Genomic DNA, 19,904 nt, shown 5'->3' on the forward strand with positions numbered 1-19,904 from the left:
CTGAGGGTGCAGGCAACAGAGCAGGGATGGGGAAAGGCGAGAGGAGCTGGGGAGCTCCCGCCTGGCAACTCCCCAGGCTGCAGGCCTTGTTGAAGGCCAAACCAGCTACTGGGGTTGCGGAGGCTGCAGCCCACAGGTAGGCAAAGGCAGCAGGTCCAAACCCCCCTTTGCCAATGATGAATGGCTTCTACACTGCAGTCCGCCCTAGTGAGTGGGGGCTAGATGGCGACTGGCAGTAGCCATAGACTGAGGAGAGGTGGGGATAGAGGGTTGGGGGTTCCCCAGGGAGGGGAGACCCAGAGCTGTGGGGTTACTGCAGGGGGGGCAGAACCCTGCTGTAGAGGGGCACGGGTCCAGGAGGGACACGGGGACCAGTGGCAGGCGAGACACCGGCCTGCAGAGGGTGCTCCGGGGCGGCAGAGCTAATTCTCAGGACAACCAGCAGGAGGCGCAGCGCCAGTGAGTTGCCGCCCTGCCACAGGCAGGCAGAGGCCTTCGCAGGCCTCCAGTTGTTTCCAGCTGGGTAATAATAATGATAACTCTTAGCGCTTGTATGGGGCAAATCGTCCGCCCTGTCTGTGCTCCGCTTGGGGTATGGGACACCACGGCGACTGAGGGAGGGATGGAAACTCCCCTGCAGTCTGCTTCAGGGCTGTGGTCACCTGCACAGCCGTGGGTCAGGGCCAGGCTGGTCCAGCATTTCCAGGGCGGGAGCAGCTCCATGGGGCTTTTGCTCCAAACCAGCTCAGTCCCTTCCATGGAGCTTTTCTTCCCATTCCCGACTCGGAGTCAAAGTTGAGAATGGAAGGCCGGGCAGATCCCCCTGCAGCCTCGCGCTCTCCTCGCCTGGCAGTCCCTGCTGGGATCCACTGTAGATTCATCGGTGATCCTCTCTGCCCAGTAAGGGGTCACCTGGGGGCTGGTTTGACCGGTGAGGGCTGTGCTGTCGAGTTCCTGTCACTGAACCATCCCTCCCGTCCCCAGCCTGGTGCCCCCCGTGGTATGCGGAATCTGTTCCCTTTAATTCGCTACAGGAAGGGGCCCGATCCTGTGTGCCCCCAGGGAGTTGTCTCCTCCCATTAAAGTCAAGGGGCCTGATCCTCAAAGTCCATGGAGCTGCGCTGATTTGTACCAGCTGATCACCATGAAAGGGACTGGGCGGCTAGGGAGCAGAATCAGCAGCAAATGCCGTACCCTGCTGCCCTCACACAGGGTTGTCAGTCCAATGGGCTTTAACTGTGTTGATCTGCATTTTCTCCCAGCCTCTGGCAGCCGTGGGACAGGACAGAGTCCTTATCTAGAGCAGCCCCTTGCAGTTCCAGGTTCTGTGCAATAGTACCATGTGCTCATTTCTTTCTCCACCAGTACGGTACTTCATTGAGGGCTCCTCTGCAAACCCCAGTAAAATGTCACCAAAGGTGGAGAAAAAGAACAAGAAGAAACACATGAATTCTAACGAATATTCATTGGGAACAGCACAGTTAACATTGGGGCTTAGTTCTAAAGGGGCACTGTCAGAATAAAAATCACGGCCTAGCTCTTCAGCTCGTGTAACTTAATAATATTTAACACTTAGCTCTTATATAGAGCTTTTCAGCAGTAGGTCTCAAACAGCTTTACGAAGGAGGTCAGGGTCTCTAGCCCCATTTTACAGATGGGGAAACTGAGGTACAGAGAGGGGAGGTGGCTTGCCCAAGGTCACCCAGCAAGCCAGTGGCAGAGCCAGGAATAGAGTCCAGGTTTCCTGAGTCCCAGTCCAGTGCTCTCCCCACTAAGCTGCACGGCTCTGTTGATGGCGAGGCAGCAGTACTGATTTATGCCAGCTAAGGATCTGGCCTTGTATTGCAGGGCCCGAGACGATGCATCCGGATCCTGCAATGTGCACTGGGACTGGGAGGGTGCTTTGCAGGGCTGTCCAGAAACAAGAACTCCACTTTGTGAAAAATGTCACGGTTTCAACATCTGGTTTCCTTTTGCATTGGAACAAAAGCTAGAGCATTCCAAAGAAAGGGTTAAAAAATGGAGAGAGAGAGCAAGCAAGCCCAACTTCCTGCCAGCAGCCCAGTGGGTATGGCGCTTACCTAGGGTGTGGGAGATGCAGGTTTGAGTCCCTGCCCTTTCTCATTCATCAGGTGCTAGAGTTGTATAAATAATTAAATACTCATTGGGTAAGAGCGATTGAGACTCACTGTATGGGCTGGGTCGCCCATAGTGCATGCTTTAACCAGCAGCCTGCTGGGGATGTGTGTGTATCTCTCTGGTTTTGACCAGAAATTCTATCCTGGTTCTCCGAAACCTCCCCCATGAAAGTTTCATTGAACCCGGTAAGTTTCCACAAAAACTTTTGGTTTTGACTAACTGGCATTTCCCGACAAAAAACCCTTTTTGTCTTTAAAAAAAAAAAAAAAAGAAGAAAAATAATTTCCCAGCCGGTTCTAGTGCACAGCACTTGTACAGAGTAGCCTGAAGACTACTGGCTTCCAGTGTTCTAGTCCAGAAAGCTACACTCCCCCCCCCCCCCCCCAACTTCTGCAAATCACACGAAAATTGCAGCCACCCAGGGTGTAAATAATGATGGGTCTTGAGCTCTAAGAGCTTTTTATGCAGAAGATTGGTTTCATGCAGGCATACTGTGTTCCAGGTTGGAGGCGCAGTGTAGCATAGCTTAAACAGCTTTGCTGGTCATTCCCGCCACTAGGAGCTGAAGTGGTTCGAATGAGACTATTAGCAGATATAACCTAGCCAGGAAGCTGCCACTTTGGCAGGGTTTGGGCTGCACTCAGGATTTCACGCCCCGCTGTGATCCTCTAACGCAATTGACCAGCGGAACCTGCGGAATGTATTAACTCCGTGGCTGAAGTTCTGGAAATCGATTCTTTACCCCCTGAGATTGATCTCTTGGCCCTGGAAGAAGTGGTTGCTTTTTCGCTTCTGTCATGCTGCTTATGTGAATTTTTCTCCCTGCTCCCCCCCCACAGAGCAAAGAGGGGGAACGTCTCCAGCTGTGCTCACAGTGTCGGAGGGAACCAGGCTCACCAGCATCAACAGCAAAGCACTTTTCACAGACACCTTGCTGCAGAGAAATGAAGCTGAAAAACAGAAGTACGTGAGTAGCAGAGGATGGGCCTTAAAACCAAAAAGTAAATATGATCTAGAGCTGCCTGGGTTGCGAATGTGAGTCTGTCTGTCTGTCTGCATACATATCCCTCTCTGTCTGTCCTTTTTATAGGTCACCATACAGCTCTGTCTATCCATCCTCACCTTCTTTCTCGCTGGCCTAGCATTTATTCTGTGCTCCTCCCTCTTGCGAGCTGGGCTGAGGTTTGCATGTCCTGCTCTGGCAACACTGGGCCAGACTCTGAGCTTTGTCACACCGGGCACCGTCCTCTGCCTGTCCTACCCATCTCAGCTCTCTCCTCTATTGTGGAGGTTTCTTACTGGGACCATCCCCATGACTTGAGAGTTTCAAAGCTGCCTAAGGGATTTGGATTCCCATTTTTCATTCAAATTAATGAGTGCTTTGGGCACCTGAATCCCCTCGGTGTCGCTGAAACTCTTAGCCCTGGCATCCCAGCACAGAGGCTCTGGAGTTACCATGGTGTCGCTGGATCAGTCTGGCCCTGTGCGAGTGCCAAGTCAGGCCAGGTCACTCAGGGAAGATGAGGCCCCAGTGACTGACCGAGGAGGAATGGTTCTTTCCCCAGTTATTTCTGGTATCTAGGTTTCCTCACCTCACAGGCTGGCCTGTCAGCACCCAGCCTGCTCTGGTAGGGGATCTGAGTTTGAGTCTCAGGCCAGCAGGTGTGGAGGAAATGGGCCCAAAATAGGGCCTGATGGAAGTGACTTTTGACCCCATTGGGGCTGGATTTGGTCCATCGGGGCTCATGTCCAGGTGCAGGAGCTCCAGCTGCACTCTAGAGCAACCCCCTCTGCCTGGTGCTCACAGTGGCATTCCCAAGATCCGAAGGGAGCTTTTCAAGCCCTCCATGGATGCAACCTCATTCAGGGCTGCTGAGGAGGGAAAAGGGCGTCGTGTGCCAGAAAGAAAAACTCTGCCTGCGGTCATCATCTGGCCAATGCAAACCAGTCTGAAATAGGACCCATTGGCAAAGATCTGCTTGAGTGACAGACATGTTTGCACACAAGATTGTGTGTGTGTGTGTGTGTGTGTGTGTTTACATGTGTATTTTGCATTCACACTGTCGTGGTCATTGTACCATTATCCCTAGAACTGGGAGTTCATTTCCTATGCCCATCTGGTAAACATGGTAATCACCAACTCGTATCTTTCTCCCATGTGTTGTTTTGCTTGGAGGATTAGGATAAATATAGCCCAACAAATGAACCTCATTCTTAACTGGCCTTTCAGTTTTGACAGTCCAGAGTTTACCAAAGGCTCCTTCAATGGAACTTCATTGTTATTCCTTAGCATGCGGAGCTGATAAACAAATGAAGGCGCTTTAAACCCTCCTTGCAGTTCTTTTGGAGGAAGATCCTGCCAAACACAGGTTATAAATAATGCAAAATAACTTTTCCCTGATTGCTTTTTTGCCCACCTCAGATTAATTAAATAAATCCAGCCCCGCCCCATGCTACTCCAGGAGACAAGGACGATTTGCAAGGCACGCTGCCTCATCTGTCTAACCGTGCGTGGGCCCGGTTCACAAAGACTTCGCTGGGAGTGGGGAGTGATCAGCATCTCTGAAAATTAGGCCTTTTGGCCCAGATCCTCCAAGGGATTGCGGCTGCAGAAGCTAGATGCTTAAATCCCTGTGAGGATCTAGGCCTTGGAGGGGCTCAAGGTGGGCACCCAGGATTCGTGGCTTCTACTGAAAATGTGGGCCCGACCCAGGAGCCACTCTCACATCCACCTCTGGGCCTGCCCCTACTTCTTTTGCCCCCACAGATGGGGTCCCATCCAGCATAGCACGCACAGGGCAAGGCCTTCCCTTCCTCGGCAGGCTCTCTCTGGTGTGTTCTCCCTGCACAATGGAACTCGGCCTGTTCTGCTGCTTGGCTCCTGCAAGGCTGTTGGGGGCCTCCAGGAGTCACAGATTCCACGTGGAGGCCTGGCTTCCCAGTCACTGAACTGACAGAGAGTCTCTGTGGAATAAACTCTGTGTCGTGGGTCCCCGGGGATAGGGACGGTGCAGACTGTGCCGTGACACCGTGGTTAGGCTATTCGAGGACTTGTCTCGGAGCGTGCTGTGACAGCAGCTAGCAAGAGGGCTGGGAGGCAGGGGCTGAGGGAGCAGATATGGAAATGATTTAGTCCTCTGTAGAAACCCCCGTCAGCACAGTCTCTGCTGGCCTATGGGCTGGGACGGGCCCAGTTTGGGCCGGGTACGGCTGGAGTCCGAACGGCCCAGGCTAGCAGGGTGTTGGCATGTGCTGGGGGAAGCCAGTGCTTGAGAGTGAAGTGCTGACCTCAGTTTTGACTCCTAGATCTGAATGTCCTGGTTGCTGGGTAGCTGCCACGAACTCCGTGGATCTGGGGGGCTGGATGACCTGTGCTTTGGTTCTGTGGCTACCGAATCCAGCATTACGGACTCCCTGCTAATGACACTGCTGTGCGTTGGATCTTTGCCCTGCAGCCGTTCATTGCGGGGTGCAGTTCTGTCTGGCTGAGCCAACACCTCCAGCGAAACAGGAGGTGGGGAAGGCCACCCCGATAATGGGCTGGATCACGTGGGGTAGCCCAAGGGAGGGGCAACACCATGCTAAAGCTTGCGCTGTCCCCAGTGAATCATTTGCTCGAGGCGGGGTTTGCAGGACTGCAGAGGACCGTGAGTTGTGGCCTTCCAATCACGTGGGTGCCCCAAGCCGTGCATGGAGACTGTGTGTCTGGAAGGCCAGCCCCGCCGGAGCTGAACTGCCGTGATCTCCCCACCTGTGCCTGTGCATGGGCCCTATTCCCTCCACCTCGTCAGGAGGCGCTTACAGGGTACAGAGCAAAATCTCCTGGGCGCTGAGGCTGACTGGGTCAGCTTTAATTCCTGGAGGTTTGCCAGGGGACGATGGCACACCAGGCAGCTGTCCCGGAGCACTGCCTCTGCCCCCTCCCGACACCAGTGGGTTCGGCTGGTTGGAAGGAGTGCTCACGCTCTGCTCCCTGGTTACCTTTACCAGCCACTCTTGGGCGCCCCCAGTGTCAAGGCGACGGTATGGCTGAGTGGAGAAACCCTTCCGCAGCTGCTGTCTCTCTCTGGATCACACCGATTGCTAGCTAACGAAGAGTATTTCAGATGTGCACAATGCATGTGCGATTAGAGGGTCCTGGAAACCTCGATTCTCAGTGCACTCACTTGCTGTTAGGATAGCTTGTTAGTAACTGACCCAGGAGGTGGTGACCAATCCTTCCGAGCTAGGAAGGTCTATTATGTCAACCCGCTGCACTGATCGTTGGCTCGGGAGATGGTTAAACATGGCTCGGAGCTTCACCATCCCCCTGGGTCAACAGTGAGGCTGGCAGCCTACGTATCTATAAAGTCCATCCAGTGCAAATTCCTCATGGACGGTTGGGACAGCACCTGTGTCTGCAGTGAGAGCGTTCAGGATCCAGAGCGAGTGTGAGTTATGCTATAGCACACACAGCAGCCCTGTAGGCTTAGCAGAGTGAAGGAGTCCCTTAACGGCATGTACTCGCTTCTGGCTCATTTCCACTCTTAGAGGAACTCCAAAAGAGCCAAATGGATTTTCTTTTCTTCACGCTCTTATTTATCTATAGGTAGATCTTTAATTCTTTTCACCAATTTTTGTCAAGAAATTTATTTCTGGGCTGAGATCCAACATGCCAAGTTTTTCAGCCTGAAGTGAATTTTTACGGCCTGGGCTATAAACCCCTGGAAATAGAGGTTTTTAATGGAAATGTGGACAATTCTAGCAGCATGAAAACGTCTTGGCTGCAATAGGCATATAAATTTTCTAGGGAAACATCTGAATGATGGGTTTTAAGTACATGTTAAAAAGGATAAATGAGCAGCTCGATGGCATGCTGTGGATGAAGCGGAGCTCGTAGTGAATTCCCAACCCTTGGGAGAGCAGAACAGGAGTGACTTCGGCTGTCTCTGAGAGTCAGCCCCCCATGGCTGGTGGAAGGCCTCATGCTGGCCGAGGGTTAGCTGTGTATGAACACAGAAGGTGATCACTGATACCGACCCTTCTCTTCACAGGGGACTACAGGAAGCACAGATCACTTTGGCAGCTAGGCTGGGGGAAGCAGAAGAAAAGATCAAAGTGCTACATGCAGGTATTGAAAGATGTGACGTCCAAAAGTCCTGCCCAGCTTGGGTCCCTGAGCCCTTGGCTGGAGATCCAGATGTGGGTAAGGCTCAGTGGTGCTTTGACTCTTCTCCCCTGGGTGCACGGACATCAGTGCCCTCCTGGCAGAGCAGTTGGGGGTCACTGGTGCACCCCAAGGGGAGAATATGCTCTAGGGGCACATCACACCTGTCTGGCCTTTGTCATCATCAAAGTGTACTTGCTTTCCCAGCCCAGCCCTGCCAAAGTATGGGCCTGATTTTACCCCCAGTAAAGTCAACAGGGAGAGTCTCACTGATTTCAGTGGGATCTGGATCTCAAAGGGCTTTACAAAGGAAGTCAGTGTCATTATCCCCATTTTACAGATGGGGAAACTGAGGCAGAGAGGGGCATGACTTACCCACAGTCACCCATCAGGGCAGCAGCAGAGCCAGGAGTAGAACCCAACTTTTCTGGGTTCCAGGCCATGCTCTAGCCACTAGGCCACTGTGACTCCATTGACTTAGTTGTGCCTAAGGACTTACTGGCCCCAGGGGTTGAGTGCCTGCCCCCTAGAGTCTGCCGGCCAGAGGGGGAAATTGCACCCACTCTGGTTCTGCTTCTGGAGGGGGCTACAGGCAGGGAGTTGGTGAGGCTGCGTGTTCATGGCCTCAGACGCTCTCCTGTGTTCCTGGTGCGCAGAGCTGCCCTGTAGCCTGTTGTCAATAGCTGCCTAGAGGCGGATGCATAGACGCTGTCACGCCCCTTTGCCCTGCCACGCTGCCCACAGCGTCTCTGTGGGGCTCTCCCGAAGGTGTGGACGTACTCAGGGCATCTGTCCTGCAGTACCGTGCTCTGCCGCTATCCAGCATGGACCACGCTCATGTCCTGTGTTTGGACCACCCAGGGCCATGGTGCAGGAGGAAGGGCAAACTGGGCAGGAAAAGCAGCTGCTAAAGGTCTTGAACAAACTGCCACTGGCTGGGTTATGGTCACACAAGGGAGAAGAGAGGAGGAGATCTGGGTGCCATGGACTGGAACGAGCTGTGCAAGGGGGCACAGCGAGGAGCATTGGGGTGAAATTAAGTGAGGGGAAATTGGGCCACATCTTGACCCCACTGCAGCCACTGACAACACTCCCATTGGCTTCTCTAGGGCCAGGCTTTGGCCCCATTACCAGGAATAACTTTCTAACAGTATCAGACTCTGGTCTCCCCAGGGAAGTGGAAACTACTGTGGATAATGAACTAGGAGGGAGAGGGCCAGATCCTCTGCTGGGATAAATCAATGCAGCTCCATTAACTTCAACAGAGCGACTTTGGTTCACTGCAGCTGAAGATCTGGCCTGTACCGTAGGGTGAGGAATGCGCCTATTAGATCTCTCCAGGTTTAATTTCTCTGGTTCTCGTGCTCTATTTCTGCTGCTGGCGGGAACCCAGAAAGTTGCTGGTGCATGAAAAGTGTTCATCCCTTCACTAGCAACGCAGAGGCTAATTGAACGTTTCAGGAACTCCAAAAAGGTTTGGGTCGAAAATCTATTAACTGGTCCTAAAGTCTAGGAACATGGTGACTTTTTTTTAAAGCCTATCAGTGTTGTTGTCTTTGTCTGCATCTTGGTTTTGCATCAGTTCACATAAAAATTAAAAAAAAAAATATTGATTTGAATGGCAGCAGAGCAGAGGGCTGAGTGGGAGCCTGCCAAAGGCTGCTTGATCCACCTTCCAACCGGCCGGTGCTTTACCAACCACCAATAAATCTCTTTCCAAGGGGAGTGTTACTTACTGAGTGTTGTTTGATTTTTTCCATCTGGTCAGCGCTAAAGGCAACCCAGACGGAGCTGCTCGACCTGCGGTGTAAATATGACGAAGAGGCAACTTCAAAGTAAGTCACTCGGTTTTGTCTATCGACCAAAGCCGTGCACGGTCCAAGCAGAGACGTCGTGTCTGGCCACAGCCTCTGAGGAGGGCCCGGTCTTCGGGTTGCATGTGGGATGTGTCAAGAGGGACCAAGCTGGAACAAGGCCCGTCATCCCCATGCTTCTGATGCCGGGGCATTGCACTGTATGGTGGATCTAATACTAACCACTTCAACCGGCTGCCAAATCTCTCCTGCCAGCTGTTTGGCACTGGGTATATAGATGGGTACAGACCCACGTGGTGTATACCTACACACATGCCACTGTCACCACCAAGCTCTGTTCAGTGCAGCACACCAAGAGGCTGGGCAACTGTGACTTCACACCACCTTTACTCCTCCCCCAAACTGGGCTCCCCCAACCCCCCGCAACTGGGAGCAGCCTCAAAGCTACCCTAAATTGCACCTGGTCAGTATTTCATTTCATCCAGCAGCCTGTGAGCTCCCGAGAGGCAGTTCCAGCCGTACTCTGCCCATACTGCCTGCTAGGAGATGGGAGTGGGGGTGACAGAGGGATATCTGTACTAATTCTATACCATTGGAAGAGTCCCCTTGCATATAATCCAGCCTTTTACCACCAGAGCAGAGTGAACATAACAGGGCTGAAGGTCTCCAAGCAGCATCACAGAGCTAGCCAGCCATTGCTTCAGGTCCCAGAAGAATCACCTTCATGGGGGATATTTCTGAGACAGACACAACAAATCCCAGATCAGTTGTCAGCAGACTACTCTGAGTTTGGGGTCTCTACAGGGATCTGGGTCATTTTCTCGAGCAAATGAGCTATCATAAAGATGTCATGGCTAGGGGGTTTCTCGGTCCGTGTCTGCCAGGCCTCAGAGATGCGATGGAATGGTTTGAGCAAAAAGGAAGGAATGAGGAAGCACCGAGTTCTAATCCCAGCTCTGCCCATTGGCTGCACCCACGTATCCAAGGGCAAACTTGGGTGGCATGGCACAGATGCTGCAGCATAGCAAGGGGGCACTGAAGATGGGGCAGACTCATCAAAGAAAAGACTAGATTTTCAGAAGCCATGTCAATTGTCTGAGAAAGTGACTTGGGAAGTCAGCCAGGCCCAGGTGGCGCATCGAGGTTCCTAGGTTTTCTGTCAGAGAGGGACCTCCAATAAGACCCCAGATCCAAACACCCTCCAACTTCTGCATAGTCTTGTTCTAGGTCTGGACTTCAGAAATTATAAGAAGGTAAAATCAGTTCTTCCTAAAAATCTCTGGACCTTCCCAGGTCCTTCCAGACATGCAAATCTACCTTGAGCTGTCTTCTAATGGCAGGGGGAGCGCACAGTCACTGGGTTATGTTTAATGGGCTCCTCCACTTCATTAAATGTACATTTGCTTGTTCTTATTTTTGTTGGTCGGGTGCCATTTACTTTTATGAGTCAGGAACATCTTTTCCCTCCCTTCGGCTCTTGCTAGCCGTGGAGGCTGCCAAACATTTACAGCTGTTCAAATGTTCCACCGGTCTCGCTAACACAGCAGCACGTGTTCACACACACACGCTCGCTCATTCCCATTACGCAGCAGGGTCGGAACACTCAATCATATCATACCAAAGCAGATGTTCTTTGATAATTTGATATGCCATTTGTACATGCGGTGCTGTAACTAATTTTGCCTTTGATCAGGATTGCAGCCGCTATGCACAGAATGATGGGGATGAAAAAAGGGCTTGTCCCATCCCTTGGTATCTTTGCCTCTTCCGACGTCACGTTTTGGACTCTCCCCTCTTTGGGTTCATTTGGCTTGTTTCTATGTTGTTAATTCACCAGCTAGTGGGTGTTGCATGGCTGGGACTGGAGATCACAAATTAGAGGCTTTGAGTATTTACCTTCCTACAATAAACAAATCCGCCACCGTGTACCCAGTAGCTGTGCCAGCTCTCAGCGACTGGTGGAATAGTGGGTGGGAGGCAATTAAACAGATGCCAGTGTTCCTCATTGACAAACAACCCAAGATCAAGAGGGAAGGAGGCCTTTTGGAAAGTAATTTGGAGGCCGTGGGTGGCTCAGAGAACTGGCAGTGGGAGAGGGAGCCTTTCATGTCGAGATCCCTGCCTCACATATGGGCATGGCTTGTTAATGACCCGAAATTGTTCCCATCTCATGGCTGTTTGTTGGCCGGCGTGAAACGAGCTGGAATGGCCTGCAGCCAGTTCCTGATGGACAGATGCCCACTCTGTAACACTCACATCACAGCTGGCACGAACCGCCTCCTTGCTGGCAGTGTAGCAGAGAATCCAAGGCTTGACTGGGCCACAGAGACTGAACTCCTGTTAACCCCGGGAAGTGGTCGCTCCAGAGCTGGCAGGGTGGGGTAGTTTGCGCGACTGCTGCCCATGTTGTATCTGACCTGTGAATAACCAGCATACTGATCATCCGGGCTGTCATTCTGGCCCCTTTGATGAGCATTAAGCCCGCCCAGCACAATTCCACTCCTTGGGTGGGAATGTTATTTTGGATGGGCGAGTGAAATATCTTTAGTGTTTTCTTCATCAATGAATCCCTGCGTCTGCCGCAGGAGTGGGCAAGAAGGTTTTGTGCCTAGGTCGGTACGTTTCCATGACCGTTTTGCAAGGCTGCCTTATGCATATTGCACACAGATGGCTAAAATGTCATATTTCAATTAAATGTAAAAAACAAAAAAAACAAAGACCTGGGTGATTGTTTAACACAATGGAATGTTTGTGGGGACACTCTGCCGCCTTCCAACTAATTGGTTTTTTGCTTTGCTGTCTCAGGGCAGATGAAGTAGCAATGATCATGACAAACCTTGAAAAAGCCAATCAGGTGAGGAGAAATTCTTTCCACTGAATATCGAGCTGGCGCGGCCCAAATAACTGATTTCCTTCCCTTTGCTCCCGGCGATTATCCAGGGACTGAGGTGATTCGTTCTGCAGTGGAGGCAGATCTGGGTGGGCGCAGGGTCCTGCAGCCATTGATGGCAATGCCCAGGCTAAACGCTCCACCCCTTGCCCTGGGCTCTGTCCTTGTCCGTTGCGCCACCGGAGCCTTTGTATCCTGTTGGATCTGCCGCTTTGGGGCTTCTCGGGATGGGGGAGCTGACTCAGTGAACATGGGATCTCCTTACAGCTCTGGCAGCTGAATCCCAGAGGGGTGAAGGAACTAAACCCAAGCCTGGCGGACATGGCTCAGAGTGACATGGTCGCTCGTTAATCCCTACCGGGAACACTCCTGCATTAGCCAGGAGACGTTCAGAAGGAGACTCCTTGTGAACAGGGCAACACTTTTATCCGTCGATGCTCTTTAAAAGTACGAGGGTTTGGCTACGCGGGCACCAGAGACAGCCCTGATGTCCCTGACAGCAATATTTGACCCGATCTCTTTGTTTTGAGCTGTAGTTATCACGCTGCTATTTGGGACGTGCCGCCATCGTCCAAGAGTCATCAGTATTATAAACTATCAGCCCCAGTATCCGGGGGTGCGGAGGGGTGGGGGGGGCGGTTAAGGCAGGGACATTGCTGGGGCCTAGAGCAAAATGATGCATTCAGAGCTGTATACGTTTCTGGAGTACTTACTACTCATTTTATATATTTCCATGTGAATCATAGAGTATCAGGGTTGGAAGGGACCTCAGGAGGTCATCTAGTCCAATCTGCTGCTCAAAGCAGGACCAATCCGCAATTTTTGCCCCAGATCCCTAAATGGCCCCCTCAAGGATTGAACTCACAACCCTGGGTTTAGCAGGCCAATGCTCAAACCACTGAGCTATCCCTCCCCCCTAATTGGTTGGGTTGGGTTGGTTTTTTTTGAAGTCACAAAAATGTATATACAAACTAGGCATGAGTAATACAAATATTCCTAAGTAGCAATTTACATGTAGATATGGCCTTTCATGCAGAAGGAATCAGTGTCTTTTCAATGACATACAAACAACGTGTGGGATCACTTTTCCCTTCACTGAAAGGCAGCCACCTCTGGGGTGGAACTTAGCAGCTGTTTAACAGTGCACAGCGACAATAAACAAGAGTTTAGGTCAGGAAGAGAAGAAAACAATGTCTAACTGGAATGAGGAGGAGTTTTAGATGAGTAGGAAGTAATTACCCACCTTGGGATTTGGTTGGGACAGGGATTGACACCCCCACTGTGGTGCCTGGCATTGTTAATGAGTACAGGTGATTAGGACATGGATTAAGGCACTGTGGCACCTGTGCTGCTGTATGGCATTAAGAAGCATGTTGAAATGGTAGCGGGGGCCAAACCAAATCTGAACTCGGGGATGTTTGTATCCAGACCAGGACCTCACGGCCAGCCCTATTTCTGTAACGGGCCAACACTGACCCCTGGGTCTGAATACACCAGAACCCTGTGCTCTTCATGGCTGTTGCCCTTGGGGCTAGCTGAAATCCATGTGGACGGTGAGCCCATACAGGGGGTCTGTTCTCTCACCCGCACAGAGGCAAACATCCCCTCAACACCAGTGGAAGCAGTGAGCACTTGCTGGGGTGAACACCCTGTAACACCCTCTCTGGCTTTTCACCGTCCGCTTCCTGACTTACACTCTTAACAAAGGTGGTTTGGGCTCCACAAACCTGGAGCCTGGGTCATTGCCGAACACTGGGTCATAGTGTTGTTCTGATCCCACCTCAGTATTATTTCAGGGTGGCCGGTGCTTAATTTGTGCCAGGGCTTGCTGGGTCAGGGCCCCAGCACCTCTTTCATTGCAGATTAAGCATGAGGGCGGTCCCCCCACGCCATGCAGCTTTAGGCTGGGCGAAAAGCTCAGCCGAGGAAGAGCCCACAGCATGTCACTGCTTGGCTAGCTCAGTGGAACGGAGAGCCCTGCTGACACGTGTCACTTTCTTCCCTTGCAGCGCGCAGAGGCAGCCCAGAGGGAGGTGGAGAGTCTGCGGGAGCAGCTCGCGTGTGTAAATAGTTCCATTCGCCTGGCCTGTTGCTCTCCACAAGGACCCAGCGGGGTAAGGGACAGAAGTCTGACGTTCAGGAAGAACGACACGCAGTAGGTCAGATCCTCGGCTGTGGGAAACTGGCTTCACTCCATAGATCTCACTGCAGCCAGGCCGACATATGCCAGCTGGGGAGCTGACCCAGAGTCTGCAGTCGGGGACGCAGGAAACTTTGAGGGGCATGGTTTTCCAGTGGTGGTTAAAACTTCCCTGTGCCAGGGCCCACATGGCCTGTGCACATGGGCTGGGTTGCACGCGTGAGCCGAAAACTGGGCACGTCGTTGCTTTGGGAAGGACCTGGTTTTCCAGAGAGTGAGAAACGAAGCACCTTTGCTGCTGGAAGCCAGGGCAGCAAGCGGGCCATGGAGTGTGTGCATAAGAGCTCAGGCCTCGATCCTCAAAGGTGTTTAGGTTGCTTTGGGGATCTGGGCCTCAGTTAGCAGGAACCGCGTAAGACTGTGTGTGTGTGTGTCCCTGTCCAATTAGACATCATAACTCCATCCTCAGACAGGTAAAATGCCACTGCCAATGGAACAAAATCATCCCTGTGAAGCACACAGCTGCCTTTGTCCCAATGGGAGTTCGTAAACTCTCTCTCTCCAGCCCCGTTCTAATGTTGTGCGGATCGTGTAGAAGAAACTCTGTTGCTCCCAAATCAGCAGCGTTCCCCAGCTGTGGATGGGCCCTTTGCACAGCATCCGGGTGGGAAATGTCAGATGGTTGCTGACTAGACGCCAGCCCAAGCAGAACCTCCTGCTGGAAACTCCAGAGAAGCTCCCAGAGGAGCTAGAAGAGTCTGTGGTGCTTGGAGCGTCCGTCCCCTCTCCCTTCCCAACCTTTCGCTCTGTTGGGATGGATTTAGTGCTAGTGAAAGTCCCAGGTGACAGGGTTTTAGGTTGAATCCTGGATTTCTCCCAGGTCTAGCCTGTGGTTTGTCAGTATAACTGTACAGGAAGAGCTGTACTATGCCAGTATAGCTGTATTTGCAGACCCTCCCAATGGAGATGCAGCTATGCCAGTGAAATGCATTTGCCAGTATAGCTTGTACCAGGATGGGAATCCCGGCAACCCCAGCCTAGCCTAGGGGACAAAGCGGGTTCCTGTTGCTGTAGATAGGAGACCATGTGCTGCTGGCAGACCTGATCCAGAGCCCGCCGCAGTTAGTGGGAGCCTTTCCACTGGATCGCTTGGGCTTTGGCTCAAGCCCCATGTCTCCTGAGTTCAGAGCTGCAGACAAAAACCCGAGGACCCAATCCTGCACAGCGCTGAGCACCCCCTGCTCCAGCAATGGGTGCTCGCAGGGCTCAGCACTTCACAGCATCAGGTCTTTAGAGGGATAGAAACCAGCATTAATTCTGGGTCCCACGCACTGCGCCAGGAGTGTTAATTCGCACCGAGCCCCGGATCTTTGGGGTTTGTAAAGACGGATTCATGCAGCATTAATGAAAGCCAACATATAAAAATATATACAGGTGGACACTCCTGGTGCTTTCCTTCCCAGCTTCTGGCTTCCTTGTTCCAGCTGGTTTGTTGCCTCTAGGAAGCTCATTTAAATATCTGTTTGTTTTTCAGTCTATATCCTCTGTCAATAGAAGGCCTTGCCCACCAGAGGCTGCCCTGGCTCAGTCCTACAGCAATAAATCATCCCCTAGTTTGGAGGCACCCAGTTAGACCTGTCTGTATCTGACCTTGTGTTCCCCCCCCACACCTCCTTCAGCCCCCAGAATTCAGGCAACGCCCCTCCCTGTGCAGAGTCATGGCTTGCCAGCTGGGGCACTTTGCTTTCCTTCAGCCTTTTTATCTCCGATCTCACCCCTGCTTTGGCACCTTGATGCCATGGCAAAGGGCTGGCGAGGTGCGAAGGGATCTGGCCAGGGGAGGATTCCTGCAGTGCAGGCATTATGGACGACAGCCGTAAGGCTGTCTCTCAAGGAGCCCCTTGCAAGCCTTGGTGCAGAGCGTTGGTGTTGCAGTGCGGGGCATGCCAGGGAGGCTGCTGGAACTTAGCCCGACCTCCAGGCTTCTCTCAGGTATGCCAGGGCTTTCTCCAACCCCTCGACTAGCCCAGTCCTGGGAGGGTGCTAAGGTGGCTTAAAGCCACCCAAGGAATAGTGCAGCTCCTGGATCCTGTAATACCTGAAACACATGTCCAAAATCTCTAAGCCAGGTGGAACCTTGGGAACAGAAACGATCTGAAAATCTGGTCCCTCGAACCCAGCTTCTCGGAGCTGGCCGGATGATACGCTGGCCCACGGACTGTCAAGCTGGCAGCTAACCAGAGTGAAGCCAAAGTTGGCGGCTGTGCTCTGCGAGACAGAGCCCAGGGGCTCCATTGCTGTTCAAGACAGCTGCTGAAATGGAGCAGCTGAGCTGACGTAGGGTACTGGGTCATGCCGGGTTCTGTTGCCTCGAGTGACGGAGTGTAACCAGCCCCGACGCAGCAGGCAGAGCGTACGGCGACCCCTGGGGAGCAGCAGGTAGCAGTGCACTGTGGCTATTTCTCAATAACCCATGGGCTGGAATCTGGAGCTTTCGGGCTGCCAGCCAGGTTCTGCTCTGATCAGAATCCCTGGGCAGCGCGGCTGGATGGCTAACGCTGCCCTGATCTCCTTGCAGGATAAAGTGAACTATTCGCTGTGCTCAGGGCCTAGGCTTGAGGCTGCGCTGGCGGCGAAGGACCGGGAGATTCTCCGACTCCTCAAGGACATTCAGCACCTCCAGAACTCTCTGCAAGAGCTGGAAGAGTCCTCAGCCAACCAGATTGCAGACCTGGAGCGGCAGCTCACAGCCAAGAACGAAGCAATTGAAGTACGTGCCCCTTTCTGTCCCTCCAAGTAGGAACAAAGGCTCCGGCCTTCCACTGGGGGGGGGGTGGCTGCCTCACCCCCTCGGGCACCTGCAAAATACACAGTGAAGTGCTGAGCAGGACGTAGGGGATTCCCGTGGGGAAATCCATCCCTGCTGTCTGTAAATGGAGGCAATCCGAGGGGCGAGGACAACCGCTGTATGGGCCTGATTCCGATCTCAGTGACATGGTGTAAGTCAGGAGAGACGCTGCTGAAGTAAAGAGAGTCCCCCTGGGTTCGGTGAGACCAGAATCAGGTCCTTGCTGCCGGAGCCGAAAGAGAATGTCCATCACGGCAAGTAATGCGCCAGGGTATGGGCCAGAGCGTGAGCAGAGGTAAATCAGCCTCGTTCCAGGAAAGCCAATGGAGCTGTGCCAGGTTGCGCCAGCTGTGGGCCTGAGCCCCTCTCTTTGTGGGGCAGCTGGACAGCACGTGAGCTCACACTCGAGGGGATTCGCTATCCTGCCGGCACAATGCAGGGCACAACACGCACAGCCCAAAATACTAATCACCATAATTAGATTCTCCCCCCCCACCCCTTGGGTGAGTTTGTTTTGCATGTGGGCCGCATGTCCTTCCCTGGCAATGATAAGGCTGACGCTGTGCATTAGCGGTGCATGTTCTCTTTGTACACACACGCAGCAGCGAGAAGGGGACAGACCCTCTCATTCACGTCCGCTCAAAGGGATAGGGACCATTTTGTGCTGTGTACTTTAAATACACTGTCAGTAGGAACTGACCACAGCTGTAAGGGGCTGTCCGAGGGAGGGGAAATGTACCAGGCCAGTTTTACCAGGGGGTCATTCTCATAGACTCGGGCTAGTGGGTTCAATGGCTCTGGATTCTCAGACATCCTGACCGTTGACGTTAACGGGCGGTGCTGGGTGCTCTGCAAATTCTACTTGCCCACCGCACGGCATGGGTGCCACGTACTGCATGTCACAGGGCCCTGGACTGACGCTTGGCCCAAACCGGAGCCCGGCAGTTGTGAGGCTGCGGGTCTGTCAAGCTCATCAGTTTGTCTCCCTCGTACGGCATCCCGGTCACTTGACTCAGCAGCCTAGGTCAGCGCTGGGGAGGAAGTGCTCTTCCCTCGCTCTCTGGGATGCCGGATGACTGCAGACAGACGAAGGGGAGGAGCTCTGGTAGCGAAGGCCATCTTCAGCCTGCATGGAACTGAGAGCTGGGGGGACGGACCAAGCAATTCTGACTCTTGTTTCACTCTCATTCCTTGTTCAGAAGCTGGAAGAAAAATTGCAGGCCCAGTCTGACTATGAGGAGATTAAAACGGAGCTGAGGTAAGGTCCGCAGCTGCGCGCGATCCCTTCCCTGCCCACGTGCCCGGCTGGTGTGTGTGCACCTGGGAACGCCTGCTCTGAGCTGCGTTGGAGCCAGGCTCCCCAGACGTCTCCCCGGAGCTGCCGGCTGGGAGGTACAGCAGCTCTGTAGCACACTTGCCAGCCAGTCGCCGAAGGCAGAGAGCAGCCTAACCCCCCAGCTCATGCCTCCTGACCCTGGGCCTGTGGAGGTCGCCCGCAGATACGCAGTGAGGACGTCACATCACATCGAGCTCAGCGGGGAAAAGCTGTGCCGGTAGCTCCGATGGGAAACCGTGGGCGTTAATTAAAAAACCTTCCCCCTGGTTTCAAAGGCAGTGCTTGGATGGGATGGAGCGGACGTCCTGTCCAGACCTCGCGAGCCGCATTCCTGTGTGCCAGTCTTTGATATGACTGGCAATCAAGGGGGAGAATTAGCAACAGGACTAACCCTGTCTTGTTTCTCTCCCAGCATCCTGAAGGCCATGAAGCTGGCGTCTGCTAATTGCAGCCTTTCCCAGGCAAGTGCCGGAATCTGCTCGGGAACCACTAAGAATCGGTCGCGAAATCCTTCATCTCCAAGCCATCAATAAACATTTCCTAAACGCTCCTTTCTCTCTTTCAGAGCATATCGAAATCAGACGAGCCGCTGCTTCTAGGCAAAGAATCTTTCTATCCATCCCAGAAATACGTTTTGGAAAAGCCAAATCTCTTGGCCAATGCTGGTAGGGCAACCGGGTTTATTTTTTGCATTGTAAATGTGCAGTTTTCATTGTTTGGTTTTATATTTATAATCCTTCCCCACCAATGTATTTATTGTTAAACACATAAAAATGCAATGGTCATAACCATCCCTGGGTGTGTGCAGGACTCCTGGGTTCCATCACAAACTCTCTCATCGACTCATTCTTGGGCCAGTCACTGACATTCCGGGGAAATTGGATACCTGGTTCCCTTTGGTTCCTTGAAAATGCTGCTCCTTAAGGATAGCTCGCTGAGTGTTTGTGGCACCTTCTATCAGAGACTGCTGGGCAAATTCCAGAACAGCCTCACAGTCCCCCAAGGCAGGGAAGAGGTATTATACGTGTGGGGAAACTGAGGCACAGAGTAGTGATATGGCTCCTCCCAGCTTGGACAAGGTGTCTGTAGCAGTGCTGGGGAGAGAACCCAAACTGTCAGAGCCCTAAGCCGCTGCTTTAGCCCCAAGACCATCCTTTCCCACCTGTGCTGCCGTTTCCTCATTGCTAGCCCTGCCCCCGCCTTTGCAAGGTGCGTTGGCATCTTTGGACAGACGGTGCAAAAGAGGCTTCTAGGCGCTGGTGCAGAGTCTATGCTCCAGCACAGCCATGGTCCCGAGATTCACCTCAGGGGGTTCAGCTGGGGGCACAGCTCTCCGTCGCGCAAGAGCCTGAGAGAACCTGCGGGCCAGCTGGCCCAGGCTCTTCGGGACCAGGAGGGGCCCTGCCTGCCCCCAGCTGTGTCTGCTTTAGGGCTGATGGCAGCAGCTCCTCAGCTGGCATCCCGTGTCTCTGGGGCAGCGCTGGCCTCTCCCTTTGCCTGTGCGGCCGGGGCTTGTCCTGCCGATACGTCTACATTGCCATTCCACGCCCTTGGCTGGCCCGTGCCAGCTGACTTGGGCTCGCGGGACTTG

At 53.1% G+C, this 19,904-nt stretch overlaps 1 protein-coding gene across 1 annotated transcript in view; it reads left to right on the forward strand.

The window, feature by feature from the left end:
- CUX2 (cut like homeobox 2) overlaps positions 1-19,904 on the forward strand; it is a 90,429-nt gene that overhangs the window by 48,574 nt on the left and 21,951 nt on the right. The window contains exons 5-13 of the mRNA XM_077835052.1: positions 2,979-3,102; positions 7,173-7,249; positions 9,054-9,120; positions 11,905-11,953; positions 13,999-14,103; positions 16,708-16,899; positions 18,177-18,235; positions 18,726-18,774; positions 18,879-18,978. Coding sequence (XP_077691178.1) covers positions 2,979-3,102; positions 7,173-7,249; positions 9,054-9,120; positions 11,905-11,953; positions 13,999-14,103; positions 16,708-16,899; positions 18,177-18,235; positions 18,726-18,774; positions 18,879-18,978 — 822 coding nt within the window. The remainder of the gene's footprint in view (positions 1-2,978; positions 3,103-7,172; positions 7,250-9,053; positions 9,121-11,904; positions 11,954-13,998; positions 14,104-16,707; positions 16,900-18,176; positions 18,236-18,725; positions 18,775-18,878; positions 18,979-19,904) is intronic.

Source organism: Eretmochelys imbricata, chromosome 15, assembly GCF_965152235.1.
Source record: "Eretmochelys imbricata isolate rEreImb1 chromosome 15, rEreImb1.hap1, whole genome shotgun sequence".
NCBI classification, from domain to species: Eukaryota; Metazoa; Chordata; order Testudines; family Cheloniidae; genus Eretmochelys; species Eretmochelys imbricata.